At 38.6% G+C, this 21890-nt stretch overlaps 1 protein-coding gene across 1 annotated transcript in view; it reads right to left on the minus strand.

Moving 5' to 3' along the window:
- The window catches only part of Dap160 (dynamin associated protein 160), a 531520-nt gene that overhangs the window by 166761 nt on the left and 342869 nt on the right, over positions 1-21890 (minus strand). Inside the window, exon 19 of the mRNA XM_090381606.1 lies at positions 3568-3724. Within this exon, the coding sequence (XP_090237732.1) occupies positions 3568-3724 (157 nt within the window). The remainder of the gene's footprint in view (positions 1-3567; positions 3725-21890) is intronic.

A 21890-nucleotide genomic window follows, 5' to 3' on the forward strand; every position in this document is an offset into this window, starting at 1 on the left:
AATACCTATTAAGGTTATTATTATATTATAATTATAATATAATAATTATTATATTATAATATTAATATAATAATTATTATATTATAATATTAATATAATAATTTATAGTTGATGTGTCGGCAGGTTCAGGATCTTACCAATACCCAGGTCCACATTAACTCTACGGCCATGGCCAGGGTCCTCATTTTCAAGTGTAAATATTTTTTAAAGTAGTGATAAAATTTTCTAATAATAAACCAAGAAAACGTGTAATATAAAAAAGCATACTTAAACTTAACTTGTGAAGTGTTTAAATTTTATGCTTTTTATTGTTCAATGAATAAGTTAAAAGTTTCTATTAAAGTTGTTTTTTTATTGTTACTTTATTTTTCCAGTCAAAAACCATACATCATTTTTGACCTCTTACTTTACATTTTTATCAAGGAATTATTATTCACAATATAAATATAAAAACTGATGTAGTATTTAGCATTAGCATTAGTAGAGGCATTTGATGCAAGAAAGCAAGCTTATGCAGCATCAGCCAAAAAAAAAAAAAAACACGCCACTCCCATTTCACCCCTCCATTCGTTCGAAATACCTGTCCAGCTGAGCCTTAAACTTATTTAGGCTATCAACTTCCACGACAGGGGATGGAAGTCTGTTCCACCCACCAACCACCCGCTGGCTAAAGGCAAATTTCCGCACATCTATCCTACATCTGTCTTTCCTCAATTTGAATTTATGCCCTCTCAGGTGATTTTTCTGAGCTAGAGGAAGAATCCCATCAGCATTGAGCATGTTCAAACCATTCAAGGCTTTGTACACCTCTATCAGATCACCCCGCTGGTGCCTAGTTTCCAGACACTGTAATTTGCAAAACTTAAGCCTTTCTTCGTAAGAGAACCCCTTTGTCCCATTCACCAATCTAGTTGCCCTTCTCTGTACTCGTTCCAGCAGCTCTACATCCTTCCTGAAATGAGGCCTCCAGGCCTGTATACAGTACTCTAGGTGTGGCCTGACCATTGCCTTATACAAGGGAATAATCACCTCCTTATCCCTGCTAGAAAAATTCCTATATATCATTGACAATACACCATGAGCTACTCTTGCAGCTCGTCTGCACTGCTCAGAGAACTTCATATCTGCCTGCACCACCACCCCCAGGTCCCTTTCATTCTCTACCACTGTCAGTGTAGTACCACAGAGTTGATACGTTGCTCTGGGGGTGCTGTTTCCCATATGTAGTACTTTACATTTGTCAATGTTAAACTTCATTTGCCACCTCGAAGCCCATCTGCTCAACCTTTCCAAATCCTGTTGCAGCAGCATAGTGTCAGTAGTGTCCTTGACAACCCTGCCAACCTTCGTATCGTCTGCAAACTTGGACATTAAGCCTGATATACCATCATCAATATCATTTATAAATACAGAAAACAATAAAGGCCCCAATACTGAACCCTGAGGGACTCCACTAATAACATTAGTCCACGATGAGCAGTGTCCATTGATTACCACTCTCTGTCTTCTCCCCCTCAACCACCCCTTTATCCATAGCAGCAACTTGCCTCCAACGCCACACTGTATTGATTTGTATTCATACACATGTGCATTATATATACTGTATATACCGGGTGATTATAAAATAATTTTCCTTATTCAGAAGACACTAGTGTCAAAATGGTTAGAGTTAGAGATAGAGCTGTGAAAATCGGTGGGTATATCATTTAGGGTATCGGGAAGTGATCTGTAGAAGAAAAAAAAGTTAGCTCAAATTTCGCCACCAGGGAAGAAATTGGCACTGTAAACACGAGATGGAATAATTAACCTAGGATTATATTTTAACATCAGAACTCAGAAATCTACAGATATTGTTCTATGTGCTTTCCTTCACTTGAGATGACATTCTGTAAACTGACTGCGTTCGACACAGTTTCACGTAGCATCTCATTGGGGATGTTGGCTATATGCTGTTTAATGCTTGCTTTCAAATCAAAAAGTGTGTGTATGCCACCTCTGTCTTTCAGGTATCCCCATAGCCAGAAATTACAGGGATTGAGATCTGCTGATCGGGATGGTCAGAACTGCAGAAAGTCTCTAAAAATGATTTCTGAATGTTGAATGGAGCAGTTCCTTCACTTTCAACCAACCTGGGGAGGGGCACCATCTTGCGTGAACACTAGTCTACAAGCATTGACTTTCTTGCAGAGCAGGAAATAATGTGATCTCTTAGAAGAGCGGTACTGTGCAATAGTTTTTTTTTTTTTTTTTTTTTTTTTTGTTAGCGCATCGGCTTCTGGGGCCATAATGCACCTCCCAAAGTTTTTGCATTTTACTCTGATCCAAGCCCGAGGCGGGATTTGAACCTGCGATCTTTGGGTTGCCAGGTAGGCAATTTACCCACCTGGCTAACCTGGTCGGCCGTGCAATAGTTACCATACACCTTATGGGGGGGGGACATGAGATGTAGACTCTTCAAAGAAAATGGTCTGATTATAAACTCTGCTGTGAATCCACACCATACTGTACCATATGAACTTTGCAGTGGGCTTTCATGCATAGCAGATGGACGAGAAATTCCCCATATTTGGCAGTTTTGGCATTTACAGTCCCACAAAGAGTGAAATGTGCCTCATCAGACTACAATATCATTTGAGCCCATGTATCGTCATGTTCCACATGAGCCAGAAATCTTAGAGCCAAGTCTATTCGTTGTTGCTGATCACAAAAGACTTTAGTTCTTGCACTATGTGAATCTTGTACAGGAACCAGCGTAAAATTCTTCGAAGCACTTTACGTACAATAGACCAAGGATGGTGAAAGTCTCTTGACACACTTCTGGCAGGCACTACTGACTGGTAGTGTTTCGCATTGTGACCATTGCAACCGTCACTTCATCCACTACCTCTGTTCCGATACGTGGTTATCTGGTCCCCTGCCTGGAAATACACCTACCTCCCAGGTCGGTCACTTCAAATTTCTTTAGTTTTTGAAGTCCCACTGAAGTCAAAGGTCCTTTATGCAAACCTTTAAGTTTCCAATATTCATGTAGTGCTGCATTAGCGTTTACCAGAATTACTATTACTTCTGTTCTACCAGAATTACTATTATTCTGGTAGAATAGTTTTACTAAATAGTACATTCCTTTTCCTACAAAAATGACAAGCTGCCTTGCCACATCAATTAAAATACCAGTCAAAATATTTTCCAACAGAAAAAGATTCATTTGAGTTCATCTACTTTTCATTATTCATACAGGTAACATGCAAGATTATTATGCACAGCCTTTTTTTAAAACTGACACAATGAAAGTTCTTTTTAAATCCAAAGGAGAAGATTCCACTGTCCAAAAATTTGCATTCACAACAAAGGCATATTAACAAAAATCTACTTTATAAGAGAATCAATTCTTCTGTTTCTTCATTTAAGCATAGCTTTAAAGAAAGAACTGGATTCTGTTGTTTATTGATATCTGAGTTAGAGTTATAGAAAAAAGTCAATTATATAGCTAAAATGTTATTCTAAATCATGCTTTCACAACTTTAATTATTTAAAAAAAATTGGAACTTCACTGAAAATTTAACTTACTTCTCCTGGAACAGGAGATGCAGCATCAATACCACTTGGAGGCATATACTTTGGTAGCTGAGTAAATGATGAGTTTTCTGAGGGTTGCAATGTATCACCAAGTGCATTATCTACTTCTGGTGGTTCACTAATATTTTCAGGAGCTTCTGATATACCTCTATATATAAATATATATATATAAAAAAAAAAAAAAAAAAAAAGTACTACTATTTTATATTTTTAAAACTAGGATGATACTATCTCTACAAGAGCATTATATTTTTATAAAGGTTGAAAAATGCAACCATAAGAATAAATACACAGAAATGAGAAGTTTAATCTGACATTAGTTGCATCACTGTTACAAGTACAGTCACATGGAACCTGATGGGCACTCACTTTTTTTAAAAATTTTACTTGGGATGTACCAATATTTCTTCTTTTCTTAACAGAATGAAGTACATACAAGTTAGTGCAATGCATCAGTTCTGTATTTGGTAAATCACCAAAGTTGGTGAAATGGCATAGTTTTCATTACATCTTATTACACCTTCATGAGTTGCCTGCCATTGTACTACTTCAAATAAGCAACACTTCCTCACTAGAGAAGACTATGAAAGACTATCTAGTAAATCTAGTAAAAAAAAAAAAAAAAAAAAAAAAAAGAGACTATCTAATAAATTCCCTGAGACTTAGCCCTAACTTTTATTTTAGTCTTTATTGTATACCATTTGGCATCTCTCATATTGTGGAATTAACTTAATAACTGGGTTGTCAGTTGTTATACCACAATTACCTACCTGCCCACTAATGAAGTGTTCAAATAGCCCTGAAATGACCATCTGGGTGGTGGTATCAACTGAGAATAAGTAACAATAGTCTTCTCTAATTGGGAAGTGATACTTATTCAAAGGGTGTTAAGGGTGTTTTTTTTTTTTTTTTTTTTAATGGAAACTCCAAACACAGGAGGTATTAAAAGCTACAGTACTAAGTACTTAGTACAGTACCATGCATGGGTTGAAGGCAGAGTAGATGAAAGAACATACTTGATTAGATTTGAATTTCTGTAGATTGCTAATTCTCAAGAAATATGTATGAAAGGTTGTTACAGAAAACAGAAGTTGAATGAATAAATGAGGAAGCAGAAGAGTTGGTTCAGCAACTTTGGAAGACAGAGTGGGAATTATAGAAGACAGTTCCTATGGAAATATATATAGAAAAAGACATGCAGCAAAAACAGAACACGTATGAGAAAAAGAGTGGAGAAATTCTGTTAGAGATGAGTCATTAATTAACCTAACTGCCCTTTTTTGAATGGAATCTAGAAGCCTGGTAGAGGCTACGAGGACACAGCCCCAGATGTGGGAACAATATTCCATGGCAGGGCAGATTTGTGCAGAGAGAAAAAGAGAAAGCCAAGTTTTTTAGATGCAGAGGAAGCAATATTTGTACTGTGCTTATGCCAAAAGATATAAGTCAGAGTAATCCCCAGCAGAGATATATGATCTTGCCTAGAAATCAGAGTGTCATCGAAGATAAGCATAGGAGTAGAATTCTTTATGTGAGATATAACACAGGACTGAGTTTTAGGATTGAAATCAACTAAGTTATATTTGCTGCACTGGAGAATTACCTGGAGATTAGCATTTAAGGAATTGGTAGTAGATATTCAAGAAGTTGAAGCTGTCTGTGCAGAGCAAGGTTTCTCAAACTGGAAGGTGGAATACAATGTGCTATCATCAGCAAAACTATGGATAGGATTTCTGGTCACTGGAAGAAAGTCAGTAATATACAATGTCAAGAGTAACTGCTCGAGTTTCACAGCCTTTTCCATTAAATTTGTCCACAGATGGGTAACATAAGCCAGAATATCATCAGTGGATTGACACTGACAGAATCCATACTGGTGATCATTGAAAAGATGGAAGGTTTTTAGATAGTTTAAGAATTGGCAATTAATTAATTTTTCCTTTACTTCAGAAAGAGTAGAAGTGCAATGAGATGATAATTGGATGGGAGGGATTTGTCACCATTTTTGAAACTGACCGGACATGAGCAAATCTCCAAGCAGAGGAGAAAACACCTTTGGAATAAGAAAGTGGCAAAAGACGATACAGAACAGGAGTAAGTTGAGGAGCACTGTTTTGAGAACAAGTGCGGAAATAACACCAGGACTTACAGTTTTTTTAGTAACAAGATTGTTCAAAATCTTTCAGACATCCTTTTGACGGAAAACCACACGAGGCACTGAATGGAGAATATTGGAAATGGTAGGAGATAGTTTACCAAGTCCATCAATACAAGAGTTGGAAGAAAAGTAGGATGCTAGCACGCCGGCTTTATCTTTGGCTGAAGTGGCAACAAAACCATTTGGTCTTTAAACAGGTGGGAACAGTGATGGGCAAAAGTTGCAGCCAATAGCTTTAGTAAGAGACCAGAATGTCTACCTACTATTTTGACAAGAAGCAAGTTTTCTATTCAGTCTGTTTGAAATATAGTTTGGATATATTAATAACTGCTTTTTCGATTGTTGTGAGCTTTGGTGTAGGTAAAAAATGAACCTGAAGATTTGGATACAAGCCAATTGCGATATGCAACATTATCTTGAACAGACTTGTAACATTTATCGCAAAACCAAGGTTAAGATGAAGGATGAGATTTTATGGTCGAGAGTAGAATAAAAGATTTCATCGACACGATCTGAACAAACGTTGCCATCAGAAGATTTGAAACAGTACCCCATTTTTCATTCTTGTAATGCCAAACAATGAGGTTGAGAATGGCCGTGAGAAAAAGGTTCTATTGGAGAGAGAACCATCAAGTTGTGATCTGAGATGCCTAGAGGACTACTCACCTTGACTGCATATTTAGAAGGGTTGTTTGTGAGAAAACGATCAAGTGTGTTGGCAGGGCATTTAGGATTGTCTGGTATTCTAGTAGGTAAATGAACAATCTGAACAAGACCATTAGTAAATCCAAAAGCCTTGGCATCTCAACCAACTCGGTCCATATAACTAGAAAAAGGAAGTCAGCTGGAGTTGTGAACGTTAAAATCACCAAGGAAAATTACCTCACTATTAGGAAAGCTGGACTGGGGAAAGTAAAGTTTCAGAGAGAGGAAGTCAGAGTTCCAAGTGATTATTGGGGTTGGGAGAACAATACAGGCAACAGATGAATTTGAGAAAATGTGGTAGAGAGATTTTAAGCCAGAGAAGATTGAAAAGAGGAGATTCCAAATCGCTAAGTCTCTAACAGGGAATATCAGAACAGATATATGCACAGATACCACACCTTTGAAGTGAAAGGAATCATATGGTGAATAATTCTGACAACTGAGATGAGCAGTGGTTGAATCAACAAATAACTGGGATTCTATCAGAAAAAAGTACATGGAGTTTATCAGACTAAGTGGAAATGGACATCATTGACATCAGAACTGAGACCATATATATTTGTGAAATGAAAGAGAAATTTTTTGGGAGGTTAGTCACAGATAAGTTTGTTCTATGAGTCTGTCAATTCACGGTGCATTCGTTGTTGTTGTTGGTTTAGTTTTATTGGCGCATCAGCAAATAAGGCTATAATGCGCTAAAACCTTGTCATAAAAATGGTAAAAATCTTTCAGTGACCTAACGAATTAGGTCACTAAGTCAGGGTATAAAAGCCATGTATAAACTGTAAAAGACGAATATCAGTAAACAAGGTAAAAATAATAAATCTTAAAATAATAAGATTTTTTAAATATGATTAAAAAGGTTTACTGATTTCAGGAAACTAAAAATACCAGACACGTGGTCATTGTCGGATAAAATCTGACTGAGTGTATAAGGCTCAGTCAGATGGTTAAAAGCAATAAAACGAGCATTACTAAAACTGAAACAGTCACATAAAATATGTTTAACGGATAAAATGGTGTCGCATTGCTTGCACATAGGAGGATCATCTGCCCTCAGCAGAAACGAATGTGTCAGATGACTGTGTCCTATGCGGAGTCGGGCAAGAACAACTTCCTCGCTCCGATTCCTGCGCAGACTGGACTGCCATGTTTGTATTAGAGGCTTTATTTGGTATAATTTATTTGTTCTCTCTCTCTATGCCATAATTCTTGCCATTGGGAATATATCTTTTGGTGTATTATTTGCCTGTAGTCTGTATAGAGGACTGACAGGCAACGATTGTTAGTGGGAGCTGCTGATTTGGCTGCAGTGTCAGCCAAATCATTTCCCTTTATCCCAATGTGGCTAGGAATCCAGCAGAAGCGGATATCAAATTTGTATTTATGAAGAGAATATATCTTCTGCTGAACCCGAGAGAGAACTGGATGACAGTTGTGTCTCAAAGATAATAAAGCCTGTAATACACTCAAAGAATCAGAATATATTATTGACCTTTGGCATTGAGAAGTTCGAATGTGATCCAAGGCTAACTCTATAGCATGCAGCTCTGCAGTGTATATGCTGGATTCAGGAAGAATCTGCTGAGATATTATAGTGTCCCGAAAGACAGCAGCAGATCCTACGCACGATTCAGACTTCGAGCCGTCTGTGTAGATGGGCAGGAAGTCGGAATACTCAGCTCGGTGTGCGGAAAAGAGCTGATGGTAGACAGATGACGAGGTCTCAGATTTTACCCATTTCTTAAGGGAGAAGTCACACGATGGAGTATGAGCATGCCAGGGTGGAAGAGTCTCTTTTGGTGTTTGTGCAATCTTGTCAACCATGATGTTAAACTCTCTTAGTAGCTCTTGGACAAGAATACCAAAAGGTCGGTTGGCAGTCTGACGGGTATTGTACAAGTTTTCCCAACGTGGCTCAAAGACAGATGTCCACGTAGGATAGTCTGGCAGGGATTTCAACTTTAAAGCATAGCTTAAAGACAACTGCTTACGTCGAAGGGATAACGGTGGTTCGTTTGCTTCGACGTATAAGCTCTGGACAGGAGATGTTCGAAATGCTCCAGTAGCGATACGGATAGCCTGATGGTGGATGGGATCCAACCATCGAAGGACACTGTCTCTAGCTGAGGAGTATACCTGGGCCCCGTAGTCTAATTTGGATCGTACAAATGCACGATAAACATGTAGTAGGGTGCACCTATCTGCTCCCCAACGCGTAGAGGAGAGAGAGCGAAGAATATTTAGTCCCTTCGTGCACTTTGTACAAAGTTGACGAATATGTTCAAGAAATGTCAACTTTTTGTCAAACACAAGTCCCAAGAATTTTGTGCTTGACACTACTGGAATAGCATTTTGTCTGAGCATTAATTCAGGTTCAGGATGAAGATTACGCTTACAACAAAAATGTACGCAAACGGTCTTCTCCGGCGAGAACCTGAAGCCATTAGCAAGAGCCCAGGAATTGAGTCGATCAATGGCTTTCTGCAGTTGTCTTTCAATAACCCTCATGTTGCATGACTGACAAAAAATGCTAAAGTCATCAACATAGAGGGCACTGTTTACAGTTGGAGGAAGTTGTTCTTTGATGGAATTTATTTTGATGGCGAAAAGCGTGACACTTAATACTGATCCTTGTGGTACTCCCTCCTCTTGGCTGAAGGTACGAGAGAGTGAGGATCCCACACGAACTTGGAAAGATCGATTGGCTAAAAAGTTTTGAATAAACATGGGGAGATGCCCTCTAAGGCCTAGGCTGTGCAAATCTTTTAAGATGCCAAATCTCCAAGTTGTGTCATACGCTTTCTCCATGTCAAAGAACACCGACACCAAGTGTTCGCGTTTTAGGAAAGCATCCCGGATGGATGTTTCCAGTCTAATAAGATGGTCCAAAGTGGACCAGTTCCTTCGGAAGCCGCACTGGATGTTGGAGAGAAGGTCATTTGATTCTAAATACCAGATTAAACGAGAATTAACCATTCTCTCCAGGATTTTGCACAAACAGCTAGTCAGAGCAATGGGACGATAATTTCTAGTGACTTTTGGATCCTTTCCTGGCTTAGCAAAGGCAAGAACGGTTGCCTTGCGCCAGGAATCCAGAAACTGCCCTTCGATAAAGATTCTGTTATACAGAATGAGCAGATAATCCATAGATTTTGGTGAAAGATGTTTAATCTTTTCATAATGGATGCCATCTTGTCCAACAGCACTTGCTTTGGAAAGAGTGAGGGCTCTTTTCAGTTCATGTATAGTGAATTCCCAGTTGTAGGAACAGTCGCTCTTACACTTAAAATTAAGTGCCTGTTTTTCTATTTTATGTTTCAGGACCAGGAACTCTGGGGAATAAGAAGATGTTGCACAGATGTTAGAGAATGTTTCCCCAAGAGCATTGGCTATTGCAGTTGGACCTGCAATAGTGCATCCATTATAATCTAGGATTGAAGAAGGGTGGGATGTATATTTCCCCTTCATTTTCCGGATTTTATCCCAGACTACCTTAGTGTTGGTAGACTGGTTAATAGATGATGTAAAACGGATCCACGATTCCTTTTGACTCTGACGACGGATGTAGCGCACTTTGGCTCGTGCACGTTTGAAGGCTATAAGGTTGTTCGTGGTAGGATATCGGCGAAATATCCCCCACGCTTTGTTTTGAGCCTTTTTTGCTGTTGTGCATTGTGAATTCCAACAAGGTTTGGGAAATGGTGGAAACCGGGCAGATGTTTTAGGAACAGCATTCGCAGCTGCTTGGACATATTTTCTGTGATGTACTTAACTGCATCATTGATAGGCTCTTGACTGACTGTGCTAAGATCAAAATTTGCCTGATGTTGGAAGGCAGTCCAGTCAGCCTGATCAATCTTCCAACGTGGTAACCTGAAAGGAAGACATGGTCTCCCACTGTGTAACGAGGTTATCACAGGGAAGTGATCACTTCCGTATGGATTCTCCTCCACTTCCCAAGTGAGTGAAGGGAGTAGAGAAGGGGAGCAGATAGAGAGATCAATGGCAGAAAAAGTACGGGTAGGCATGTGGAAGAAGGTGTTCGTTCCAGTATTTAGAAGGGAAAGGTCATTGTCATTGAGCATACGCTCTATGACTCGTCCCCTTCCATTGATGTTAGCACTACCCCACAGGGTGTTATGTCCATTAAAATCCCCAAAAAGTAAGAAAGGGGGAGGCAACTGCGTTACAAGATCATCAAGGTCTTCCAGGGAGATGTCAGTCCCAGGTGGCAAATAAATAGAGCAGACCGTTAATAAAAATCCCACTGTAAGGCGAATTGCAACAGCTTCTATGCTAGTTGTAATTAGCAAGGGCTGAACTGGGGTCTGGTTTCCCACAAGGATAGCCACTCCTCCATGAGCAGGACCATCCACAATTCTATCCTTACGAAAAATGGTGGTGTTATGCATTGTGGGATCATCATTTGCCTTTAGGTAAGTCTCCTGCAAGCAAAAGCAAACTGGCTCGTGCTTTTGCAGGAGGGCCTTGATGTCATCAGTATTTCGCCGGAATCCACGACAATTCCACTGTAGGAATTTAGCCATTATTTTGGCTTGGTGGGTCCATCAGGCAGCTTCCGAGGTGCTGAGGGCTTACTTTTATCAGTCTTGGGTTTATCTTTTTTGGGGAAGAATGGACGCTGTCCCGTGTCCATTTCTTCCTCTGCAAAGAGTTCCAAGACTGAATCTTTGGGTACCTCCTTCTGCTCCACATCCATCTTTTCTTGGGTACTAGGGGGGGACTTCCCCTTTTTTATTCTTTTCTTTCATAGTTACCTTTGTTACTTGTGGAGCATTAGGAGGTACCGATATAGGAGTGGCAGCTGATTGGTCCTTCTGTGCAGGTTTTTGAGAGCTTAAGAGATAACGCGTGATGGGAGTGAAAGACTCCTTTGGAGGAATGGTCATGTCAGTCTGAGTTCCGACGGAACATCTCCCTGCTACCTTCTGGGCGTAGGTAGGTTTGTTGATATTCAGGGGTTTGACCGATTTCCTTGCCTCCTGGTATGATATATTTAGCTCTGCCTTCAGCCGTTGAATTTTTTTTTCTTCTTTCCACCTCTGGCATGCTCGTGAATAGGCCGGGTGTTCGCCTTCACAGTTAATACAGGTGGGTTTTGCGGCTGAACATGCTGTTGTTTCGTGGTCCTTTGCACCGCATCGAGCGCATGCAAGGACTCCACGGCAGGCCATTTGAGAATGTCCATACTTCTGGCATTTAAAACACCGTAAAGGGTTCGGAATGTATGGACGCACTGAACAATTGATGTATCCAGCTTTAATTTCGTCGGGAGGTTTAGGAGAGTTAAAAGTCAGGATAACACTCCTGGTTTTAACAATTTTTCCATCCCTTCACGCAGTAATTCTCTTGATGGCAATAACTCCCTGGGGTTTTAATTCGGAGCAGATTTCCTCCTTAGTTACGTCGAGAAGGTCCCACTCCGAAATGACACCTCTCGATGAATTGAGTGTTCTGTGTGGTGTCACTGTTATGGGTATTCCACTGATTGATGTTACTAGGAGGAGATGTTCTGATTGCCTGTCATTTTTAGTTTCAATTAAAAGGTCTCCAGAACGAAGCCTCTTAACTGATTTGGGTGAACCTGCTAACCCATCTAACCCTTTTTGGATAAAAAAGGGCGACATTTTACCAATCGGTGTTTCATTGGCAGAATGCATGATTAAGAACCTTGGGACTGGCCCTGATGGTAATTCGGTTTGCTGCCTCTTATTAGCAATAATGCTATCTGCTTCTTTTTCAATTGTTTCAGATAGGGACCGGGTTGGGGCCCCTGAAGAAGTTAGGGTCAGGATTCATAGAGTTTTTATATGGTTCAGTGCCCGGGCTCTCCACCCACCACGGAGCCCAAAGGGACGCCCACTACCCGGCATGCAATAAATGCGCTCGGGAGTGGGACGCCAGGGCTACCCAGACACCATACCCGCACCGCCGCCAGCCTGAATCCTGTCCCTCGGACCATGAGGGTAGGGGCGTGGCATTGACACAGTTGATCCTCGCAGGCGAGCCTACTAGCCAATTGATCCTAGCCGGGCCTTCCAGGACCACCCGTCTTGCCAAAGCAGGGGCCAAAGTGGTGTATTGAAGCTGGGCCCCTCAACCACCAGGATCCCCCTTCCGAATTTCCACAGGTCGCAGCGCACAGCAAACACGCCGGATTCCATTGATGTAAGCCTGGAACCTGGGCTGTGGGCGTTGGATCCCAGTGATGCTAGTCTGGAAGTCCAGCAGCGTCACTGGGAGGTCCCCTCACCACGTACAGGTGCCCACGTCGAGGGGCACGGTGCATTCAGTAGTAAGAAAAGGTGGAGAGGATATGCTGTATGAAGTAATGAAATTTTTGGATATGGCATACACATGGCAAGAATATACCCATCTCCTGGACATAGTGGCCACAACAATGTTCCATGCATACACACCACACTCTGACTCCTTCCAGTCACTGTCTAGCAGAGTAGAGGCAGCAAAATTATACACTAGTTGATCCGGAAGATAGTTACCAATAGATTTGGTCCAGTGTACTATCTAGTGGTCAGCCTGTGAACACAGTTTTAGATCTGTATGCTCGAAATGTAAGGAAGACTGGATCTTGCCATGATGTCAATCATAACCTCAAAAGACATCAATTATATTGCACAATGGAATAGATGGGGGAGGGATTGCTGGAGCTTTGCTTGTGAGACTATGATGTGAATGATACACCGCAACTCCTGCTTATGTTGGTTTGCACCTGGCGGGTCACTTCCAGTATGGTAAGTGCCAACTTGACTTTGCCAAAATTATGTCCACTTGACTTTAGTGTCACCCGATAATCAGTTCCACCAGCGTTTTAGACTATCAGGTAGCAAGCCCATCTTGGATACTTAAAAGAATGTCTGTGACAGCCTCAGGGGCCTAGTAGTACAATGACAGGCAACTCGTGAAGGTATTCACAATATGAGATGTAATGAAAACAATGCCATTTCACACTTCAGCGATTTACTATATACAGAACTGGTACATTGTACTAATGTGTATGTCTAGTAAATACCATGGTTTGAGGCTTATTGGTAAATTTTATTTTTGGATTGAAGTACTTATTGTATGCGACTTTTTAATTTTAAATAAAAAAATTTAAACATTAAAAATGTCTTTTACATGTTATTTAATAAAAATCAAAAATTATGAATACTGTTGAAAATGAAATTACAAATTTGCTGTCATAAATTATAAACATCAAACAGACCTTTCCATTTTCCAGTTCAGAAAACTTAAGTGTGAAATTAAAACTTTACTAATAATAATCAAAGCAAGAAACTATTTTACACCAACAATACTAATCAAGAAAAAAACAAAACAAAGAGTTACTTTTCATAGCTGACACGTCCACCACGCATTAGCCATAGCCTAATTTCACTATACATGTGGGCAATGCGTTGTTGTTGTTGTTGGCAAAAAAGTGAAAACAAAAGTGAAACTAGCATGCTGAAGTGAAAGGCAAAAACAGCAATTAATTGCATGGAACCTGACAGGTTCCCTGCACTTTTAATTCCAAGTAAGCAATAATTTTTTTCTTCCAAAACATCTTGAATAAAAGTTTGACTACATTTAGGAGGGTAGAAAAATATTCAGATTTTTAATCATTAATTAACATTAATGATTAATGCACAGTAGATTTTTGGAGGGTATCTGTGAGGTTTGTACGACTAACACCAGCTTAATGAGGCAAGCTGTTCATAAAAAAAATAAATATACATATAAATAAATTATATTTTTAAATTTCAGTGCTAGTTATATAGCTAGACTAAAAATGTCTTTAATATTTAAGATATTATTATAATAAAAAAAAGAGACTATTTTAACCCATTAATGGTGGCCGTGAGTCTAACAAACCCTAGCAAAATATGTACAGAGAGTTGAATGAATTATCAAAATTAGTGATTGTTACTCTACTTGCTTTTCTATATGCATAAACATGTTTTAACTTAAGTAGTTTTCAAAGTGATGTGTTGTTTATGTAGAGTTATTATGTGAAATGCGCTGAGAAATAATGCTGTTGTTGTTATTATTTGGTTTTTAGGAGCATTAGCAACTAAGGCCATATTGCTCCAGTGATATGCGGTGGTCATTCCCTGACCTTTCCGCATCCTCTGTATTTGGTGATCATGAGCTTGAACCCCAGTCTAATCAAGAAGCGTGTGCTACGTACTGCCCACCTAGCTATGGAGGCACCAAGAAATAATGCAGGATTATTACTGTGGCTGCTGCAGTAAGTCTGGTACTGTTAATGTTTGAATCATTACATAAAACAATAGAATATATAACAAAATATATCTTATATATTTTGTAAGTTAAATAACAAGGCAGCAGAGTGGGGAAGATAAGAATCCAATGAACAACAGTATAAATATATAAAAAATCATGAATGGAGAAGGGACAAAATTAAGAATAAGCATGTTGCAGAAAGATTAGATTACATACCTAATAATTTAGAATAATATTAAATAAAAGACCAAAAATGGCTAATTTATAAGCCAATTATGAATAAATTAAATTAAAGAAAGCCCTTGAGAAAACTGACCAAGCACTTGAATATTTTGTGCGAACGACCCTCTTCATGATTGAGCAGCAAAAGTTAAAAACATAACTAAATTCTATGTCACAACTTTATCTGAAAAAAATTAGCAGAAAAAAAAAAAAAAACTCTGGATTCATTCTTTATTCATAAAACCGAAAAATAGTGTAACTTCAATAAACTTTAGTTAACCTTACATTGTTCAACATATTATAATAAAAAATGTCTAATAAAATAATTTTCAATTCCTTCAATCCATTTCTTTTTTTTTTTTTTTTTTTACTACGTACAAGTACATAATACACATTCCACAAAAATGTGTCCCCCGTTTTAAGTGCAGTTTTCTGGAACCAACTATTCTCAGATAACAAGGGCCCCCTGAATTACTATACTGATACTGAAAACCAACCATAACTTGCCCGATATGCTCAACACACTTTTTTTTTTACACTTTTAAATTTATTTATGCTTTTTTATTCTTCAGTATCTTTTTAATTGCTTTTAATTCAATTTATGAGCTGAGATGCTAATCAGAGTCCCACCACCTAGTCTATTTTATTTTATATTCTCAATTTTTCACTCATTAGTAGTTTGGTTTTGTGCTGTGAAGGCTCTAAACTGCTATGGATTAATTTTGCACTGCATAAGGGCCATCATTTGCAAATCTATTACATCAGCATGCTCATAACTGTCAGTTGCAATTCTGATGTGTTGACTTATTTAATGTTTGAAATGCAGAGTCCATGACCATCACCGTCTTGTGGCTTTCCAACCCCCCCCCACAATTTCCAATGTTTCCTATATATCTATACTGGTTATTGGCAGCTTCACATCTTGCTGGACTTAAATTAAGTCAGCAGACTGGGCTTACCCACTCTGCTGATTTAATTTAATTAGCATTGGTAATTTAACTTACATTATGTTTAAGCAACATAATGTTGGTTATATCATGCTTTCCAGCAACCAATGCTTGTCTTTCTTTATTTTCAAATTTTATTCCTTTCTTATTCTTCAGTATCGTTTCAAGAACTTTTTACTTTCCATTTATATACGTGTGCACATGAGTAAGCATGTATGTTATTTAAAAGCAGAAACATGCACATACATGTACAAATAATGATTTTTTATGCACATAGAACTTTTAATAAACTTGTAAATGGAAGAGACTGCTTTATATTTATGTTTATAATGTTTTTTCTCCATTGAAAATAAGTGGGAAAAACAACATTATTAAATTCTCTAAATTTTTATTTAAAAGTAGATTTATTAAGAAGTGCAATCCATTAGTAAATGGTAAAATTTTTTCCCAGAAATAAAAAAGAATATTTGGGGCAGTGCGACAGTGTGTTATGATCACAGACCAGGGTTAATGAGTTAGAAATGCAGAAACACATTTAAGTACATATACTAAAAGAATAAAAGCATATAATTAATAAAATAATAAGTTATATTAGTCTTCTCTACTAGCAAAGTGGTGCTTATTTCAGGTAGTGCAATATCACAGCAACTCACAGTGAAAGCATTCACAATATGAGAAGTAACAAAAATTATGACATTTTACCAACTTCAGTGATTTGCTGCAAACTAAAACACTCTGCACTAACTAGTTCATCTAAAAGCATCTTCTTAAATGGTTAGGTATAATTATATTATACCTGAAGAATCGGTATAAAAATAAATTTTTTAAATTTAACAATTATTAAACATAACTACCTGTAATGTACTGAGGTGCTGTCTAAAATGATAAAAAAATTCAATGATTCCAGGAAAAGGATCCATATGTGTGGCAAACTCAGTATAGTTACCACCTTATAGGTGATTAAAATATATCACTATCTTTATTTTATTATTATTATTTTTTTGATAAATTTAACTATTTTTGAAATAAACAGGAAAGAGTACAAAGATATTGAGTTCCAATAAGCTTTTCTTTCAAAAGAATAATACAGTAATAGTAGTAGTGGCATGTGATGCCAGAAAGCAAGATATGAGTTTATGCAGCATCAACAAAAAAAAAAAAAAAAAAAAAAATCACACCATTCTCTCCAAATGCCTGTCCAGTTCCTCCTTAAATTTATTCAACCTATCAACTTCCACAACGACAGATGGAAGTTTGTTCCAGCAATTAACCACCCACTGGCTAAAGGCAAATTTCCACACATCTCTTCTACATCTGTCCTTTCTTAATTTGAATTTATGTCCCCTTAGGTTCGTAATCTGAACAAGTGGAAGGATTCAGCGTGCTCAACCCATTCAAGGCCTTATACACTTCAATCAGATCACCACGCCTGTGCCTAGTCTTCAGCCACTGCAATTTGCAGAACTTAAGCCTCTCTTGGTAAGAAGATCCCTTCATTCCCTTCACCAATCTTGTTGCCCTTCTATGCACACGCTCAAGCAAATCTACATCCTTTCTAAAATGAGGCCTCCAGACCTGTACGCAGTACTCAAGGTGTGGCCTAACCATTGCCTTATACAGAGGGACAATCACCTCATGTTCCCTGCTAGCAAAATTCCTATATATCATTGACAAAACCCCATGACCTGCCCTGGCAGACTGTCTGCATTGCTCAGAAAACTTCATATCGGACTGCACAATTACCCCCAGGTCTTTTTCATTTTCTACCACCTTAAGTGTAGTAACCACACAGTTGGTACGTTTCTCTGGGGTTACTTCTACCCATATGCAGTACTTTGCATTTGTCAAGGTTAAACTTCAGTTGCCACTTCTTAGCCCATCTGCCCAAATTATCTAGATCCTGTTGCAGTAGCACACTGCCATTATTGTCATTAACAACCCTGCCAACCTTTGTATCACTGCAAACTTAGACATTAAGCCTGATATACCTTCATCAATATCATTGATAAATATACAAAACAACAGTGGACCCAACACCAAACCCTGTGGGACTCCAATAATAACATTAGTCCACGAAGAGCAGCACCCATTGATTACCACTCTCTGTCTTCTCCCACTTAACCATCATTTTATCCATTGTAGCAACTTACCCTTAATACCATTCTGCTCCAATTTGTACAATAGTCTTCCATGTGCAAGAGTGTCAAAAGCTTTCCTGAAATCCAAATATATGATATCAAAATTATTTTTTGCATCCAGTTCCTTTGTAACCACATCATAATATCCTATCAAATTTGTCAGACAAGACTTTCCCTTAACAAACCCATGCTGTGTCTGAATTATTGCTGCAGTCTTGTCTAGATGATCCTGCAATGCATCTTTAACCAGTGACTCCATTATTTTACCAGGAACAGAAGTTAAACTAACTGGTCTGTAATTACTCGTGTCACCCTTCGATCCCCTTTGTGAATTTAAATAATAATATCTATATGTCTCCCATCAGAGCCAGTTGGTGTGATATAAGCACTGAGAAAACAAAATTGAGAATAGTTATAAGCAAAATGACTGTGATGAGTATAACAAACATCTATACAGGGAAACAGAGTGGGCCAGCAAATCAGAATGTCTCATACTAAGGGATTTTCAGAAGTGCTCAATTTGCTTCAGTTTATCATTTTAAATGGAAAACAAAATCAAAAATTTAACCAGGTGCAAACTAATATTTAATTGAACCACCTCCGGCCCTAATGACAGCAACACACAGTCCAGGCATTGACATGACCAATTTCTGAAGATAATCAACTGATAGTTCGTGGTTCCAAATACGAATTATGGCATCCTGCAGTTCACGAAGGGTCTTTGGTTTCTTTCTGGCAACTGCAGATTCCACACAATGCCAACAGTTCTCTATAGGATTCAGGTCCAGAGAAACCCATTTCCTGGCCAGCTAAGAGATGTAATGGACCGTTCTTCCAACATTTTTCACTGTAACAAATGTAAACATATTACTGTCAAATCTGTAATGCAGAAATGAAGCTAAACTACAGAAGTGCCTACTTACACTTTTCGCCCGATGACAAGGAGCAGAGTCATCCTGAAAGATGCAGTTACTTGGCAGGTTGAAATGGTCTCTAATGGTTGGCAGCAATTTGCCTTCCAATACAGCCAGGCATCCACTGGCATTTACAGAACCTTTTATAAACTGCGGTGACCTACTCAGTGATACAAAATGCACCCCCATATCATTTGCCTAGTAGGGAATTTCACTGTAGACACCATACATTCTGGATGGTATTCTTCGCCACGTCTACGGTGAATTGTATGTCTCCCATCAGAGGCATGCAGGTTGAATTTCTTCTCATCCGAGAAAATAACTGGACTTCCACTGCTCGGGGATTCATTTGACATGCTCCTTACACCAAATTAATCTGGGCTTTTTTCATATTTTTTGTGAGGAGGGGCATCTTCTTCTTAGGATGACGGGCTACAAGTCCATTTTTGAAGAGATGTCTTCTCACATGCTGCACTTGCTACCACTCCTGTGTTTTTTCCATTCTCTATTCAGCTCAGACGAAGAAGCTTTACGGTTTTTAATGCATAAGTGCTTCAAAATGCGGTCCTGTTTTGGCATAGAGACTTGTTTACATCCGGTTCCTTTTTTCCTATGAGCAGAACCAGTATTCTTGAGTTTGGAAAGAAACCTATTCACTGTCGACTGATTACAAGACACTATAAGCAATATGACGAGAAGGATATCCTTCCTTCTCGTAAAGCAATAGCACTCTTTCTTTGTGGTGTCAACTGCACGTAACTCACCATCCTGACACAAGCAAGGAATAACTGCAACTATTGCAGAGCGTGCTGAAAGTATAGCTGATAGTAACAGCTGATGCTGTGTCATCACCTACGTGTGTCAATCTTATCTGATGCAATCTGTAAGAAATATTGCCATATACTTATGTTATTCGAATGACAATTACAATTTTAAGGGGTGATGCACTTTCTTTGAACACCAGTGTACTGTTCAAGATTTAGGCCTAAATGGATGTTAGATGAATTAATGAGGCTCGTGGCAGAAAATAAAAATGCACGGATGCATAAAAATTATCAGGCAACACAGAAGCCTATGGTAGATATAAGCTAGTCTGTAATCAAGTAACAAAGGAGGTTAGGCAGGCAAAGGCAGATTACGAGAAATCTTTGGCAAAGGATGGAAAGAAAAACAGCAAAGACTTAATAATATAAACTCTAAAAGGAAGTGTATGAATCAGATTTGTCCACTTGATATTGATGGTTTGACTGTAGATGATGCTGAATGATTATTTTGCAGCTACATTCACATATGAGGACTTCTGTAGGGGAGTGAGAACCGAAGCTTATTAAACTCTAATAGGGAGCTATATGATTTTGTAATAACTGAGAGCAAAGTGGAGGAGAAATTGTTGAAGTTAAGCATAAGGAAGCCACCTACGGTGGATGGAATCTATGCAGTTATATTAAAGGAGGCAGCAAAGGAAGTAAGCAAACCCTTAGACATAATTATGAGAGCTTCCTTGGACTCAGGGAAGGTCCCCATGGACTGGAGGTGTCCAAATGTATCCCCAATTCACAAAAGGGATTCAAAAGGTGATACAAGTAACTATAGACCTGTTAGTTTAACTTCTGTTGCAGGGAAAATAATGGAGTCATTGGTTAAAGAAGGATTGCAGGATCATCTAGACATGACTGCAGTAATAATTAAGACACAGCATGGGTTTGTTAAAGGGAAGTCTTGTCTGACCAATTTGATTGGATACTATGATGTGGTCACAAAGGAGCTGGATGCAAAAAATAATTTTGATATCATATAATTGGATTTCATGAAAGCTTTTGATACTGGAAGACTGCTGTAAAAGGAGTGGGATGGCATTAAGGGCAAGTTGCTACAATGGATAAAGGGATGGGTAAGTGGGAGAGAGACAACAAAAAGTGGTAATCAATGGACACTGCTCTTCACGGACTAATGTTATTAGTATTGAGTGCGCCAGGGTTTGGTGTTGGGCCCATTGTTGTTTTGTGTATTCATCAATGATATTGATGAAGGTATATCAGGCTTAATGTCCAAGTTTTTTGCAGATGATATGAAGGTTGGAAGGGTTGTTAGTTTGTCATTTGTCATTGCATTTGTCAATGTTGAAGTTTTAACATTGACAAATGCAAAGTACTGCATACGGGTAGTAGTAGCACAAGAGAAACGTATCAAATGTGTGGAAATATACTCAGGGAAGCGGAGAGTGAAAAAAATCTGGGGTAATTGTGCAGTCAGGTATGAAGTTTGCTGGGCAGTGCAGATGGGCTGTCAGAGCAGGACATAGAGGTGATTATCCTGTTGTACAAGGCAATGGTGAGGCCATACCTTGAATACCGTGTACAGGTACACAGTATTCAATTCTGGAGGCTTCATTTTAGGAAGGATGTAGAGTTGCTATAACGAGCACAAAGGCCAACAAGATTGGTAAGGGAAACAAAGGGTTGCTCTTACCAAGACAGGCATAAGTTCTGCAAATTGCAGCACCCAGAGAGTAGTCACATGTGAGGTGGTCAAGGCCTTGAACAGGTTGAACAAACTCAATGCAGATGGAATTCTTTCTCTTGTCAGATTAAGAACCTGAGGGGGCATAGATTAAAATTGAGGAAAGAAAATTGAGGATCTTCTGATACCTATGTAGAATAGATATGCAGAAATTTGCCTTTAGCCAGTGGATAATTGATTGCTGGAACAGACTTCCACCTCTTGTTACGGAAGTTGACAGCTTAGATAAATCTAAGGCTGAGCTGGAGAAGCATTTGGAGTGAACAGATGGGTGAAATGGGAGTTTTTTTGTTTTTTTTTTTTTGCTGTTGCTGCATAAGCTTTCTTTCTTGCATCGTAGCCTCAACTAATGCTAATGCTAAATCAAGTGGTACTTATATTTTTTTACAATTCTAAGGCTGATTTTTACTTTGTATTTCCAAGACCTGTAAATTTATATTTA

Source organism: Mastigoproctus giganteus, chromosome 9 (assembly GCF_048544385.1).
Source record: "Mastigoproctus giganteus isolate SK-2022 chromosome 9, ASM4854438v1, whole genome shotgun sequence".
Taxonomy (NCBI): Eukaryota; Metazoa; Arthropoda; class Arachnida; order Uropygi; family Thelyphonidae; genus Mastigoproctus; species Mastigoproctus giganteus.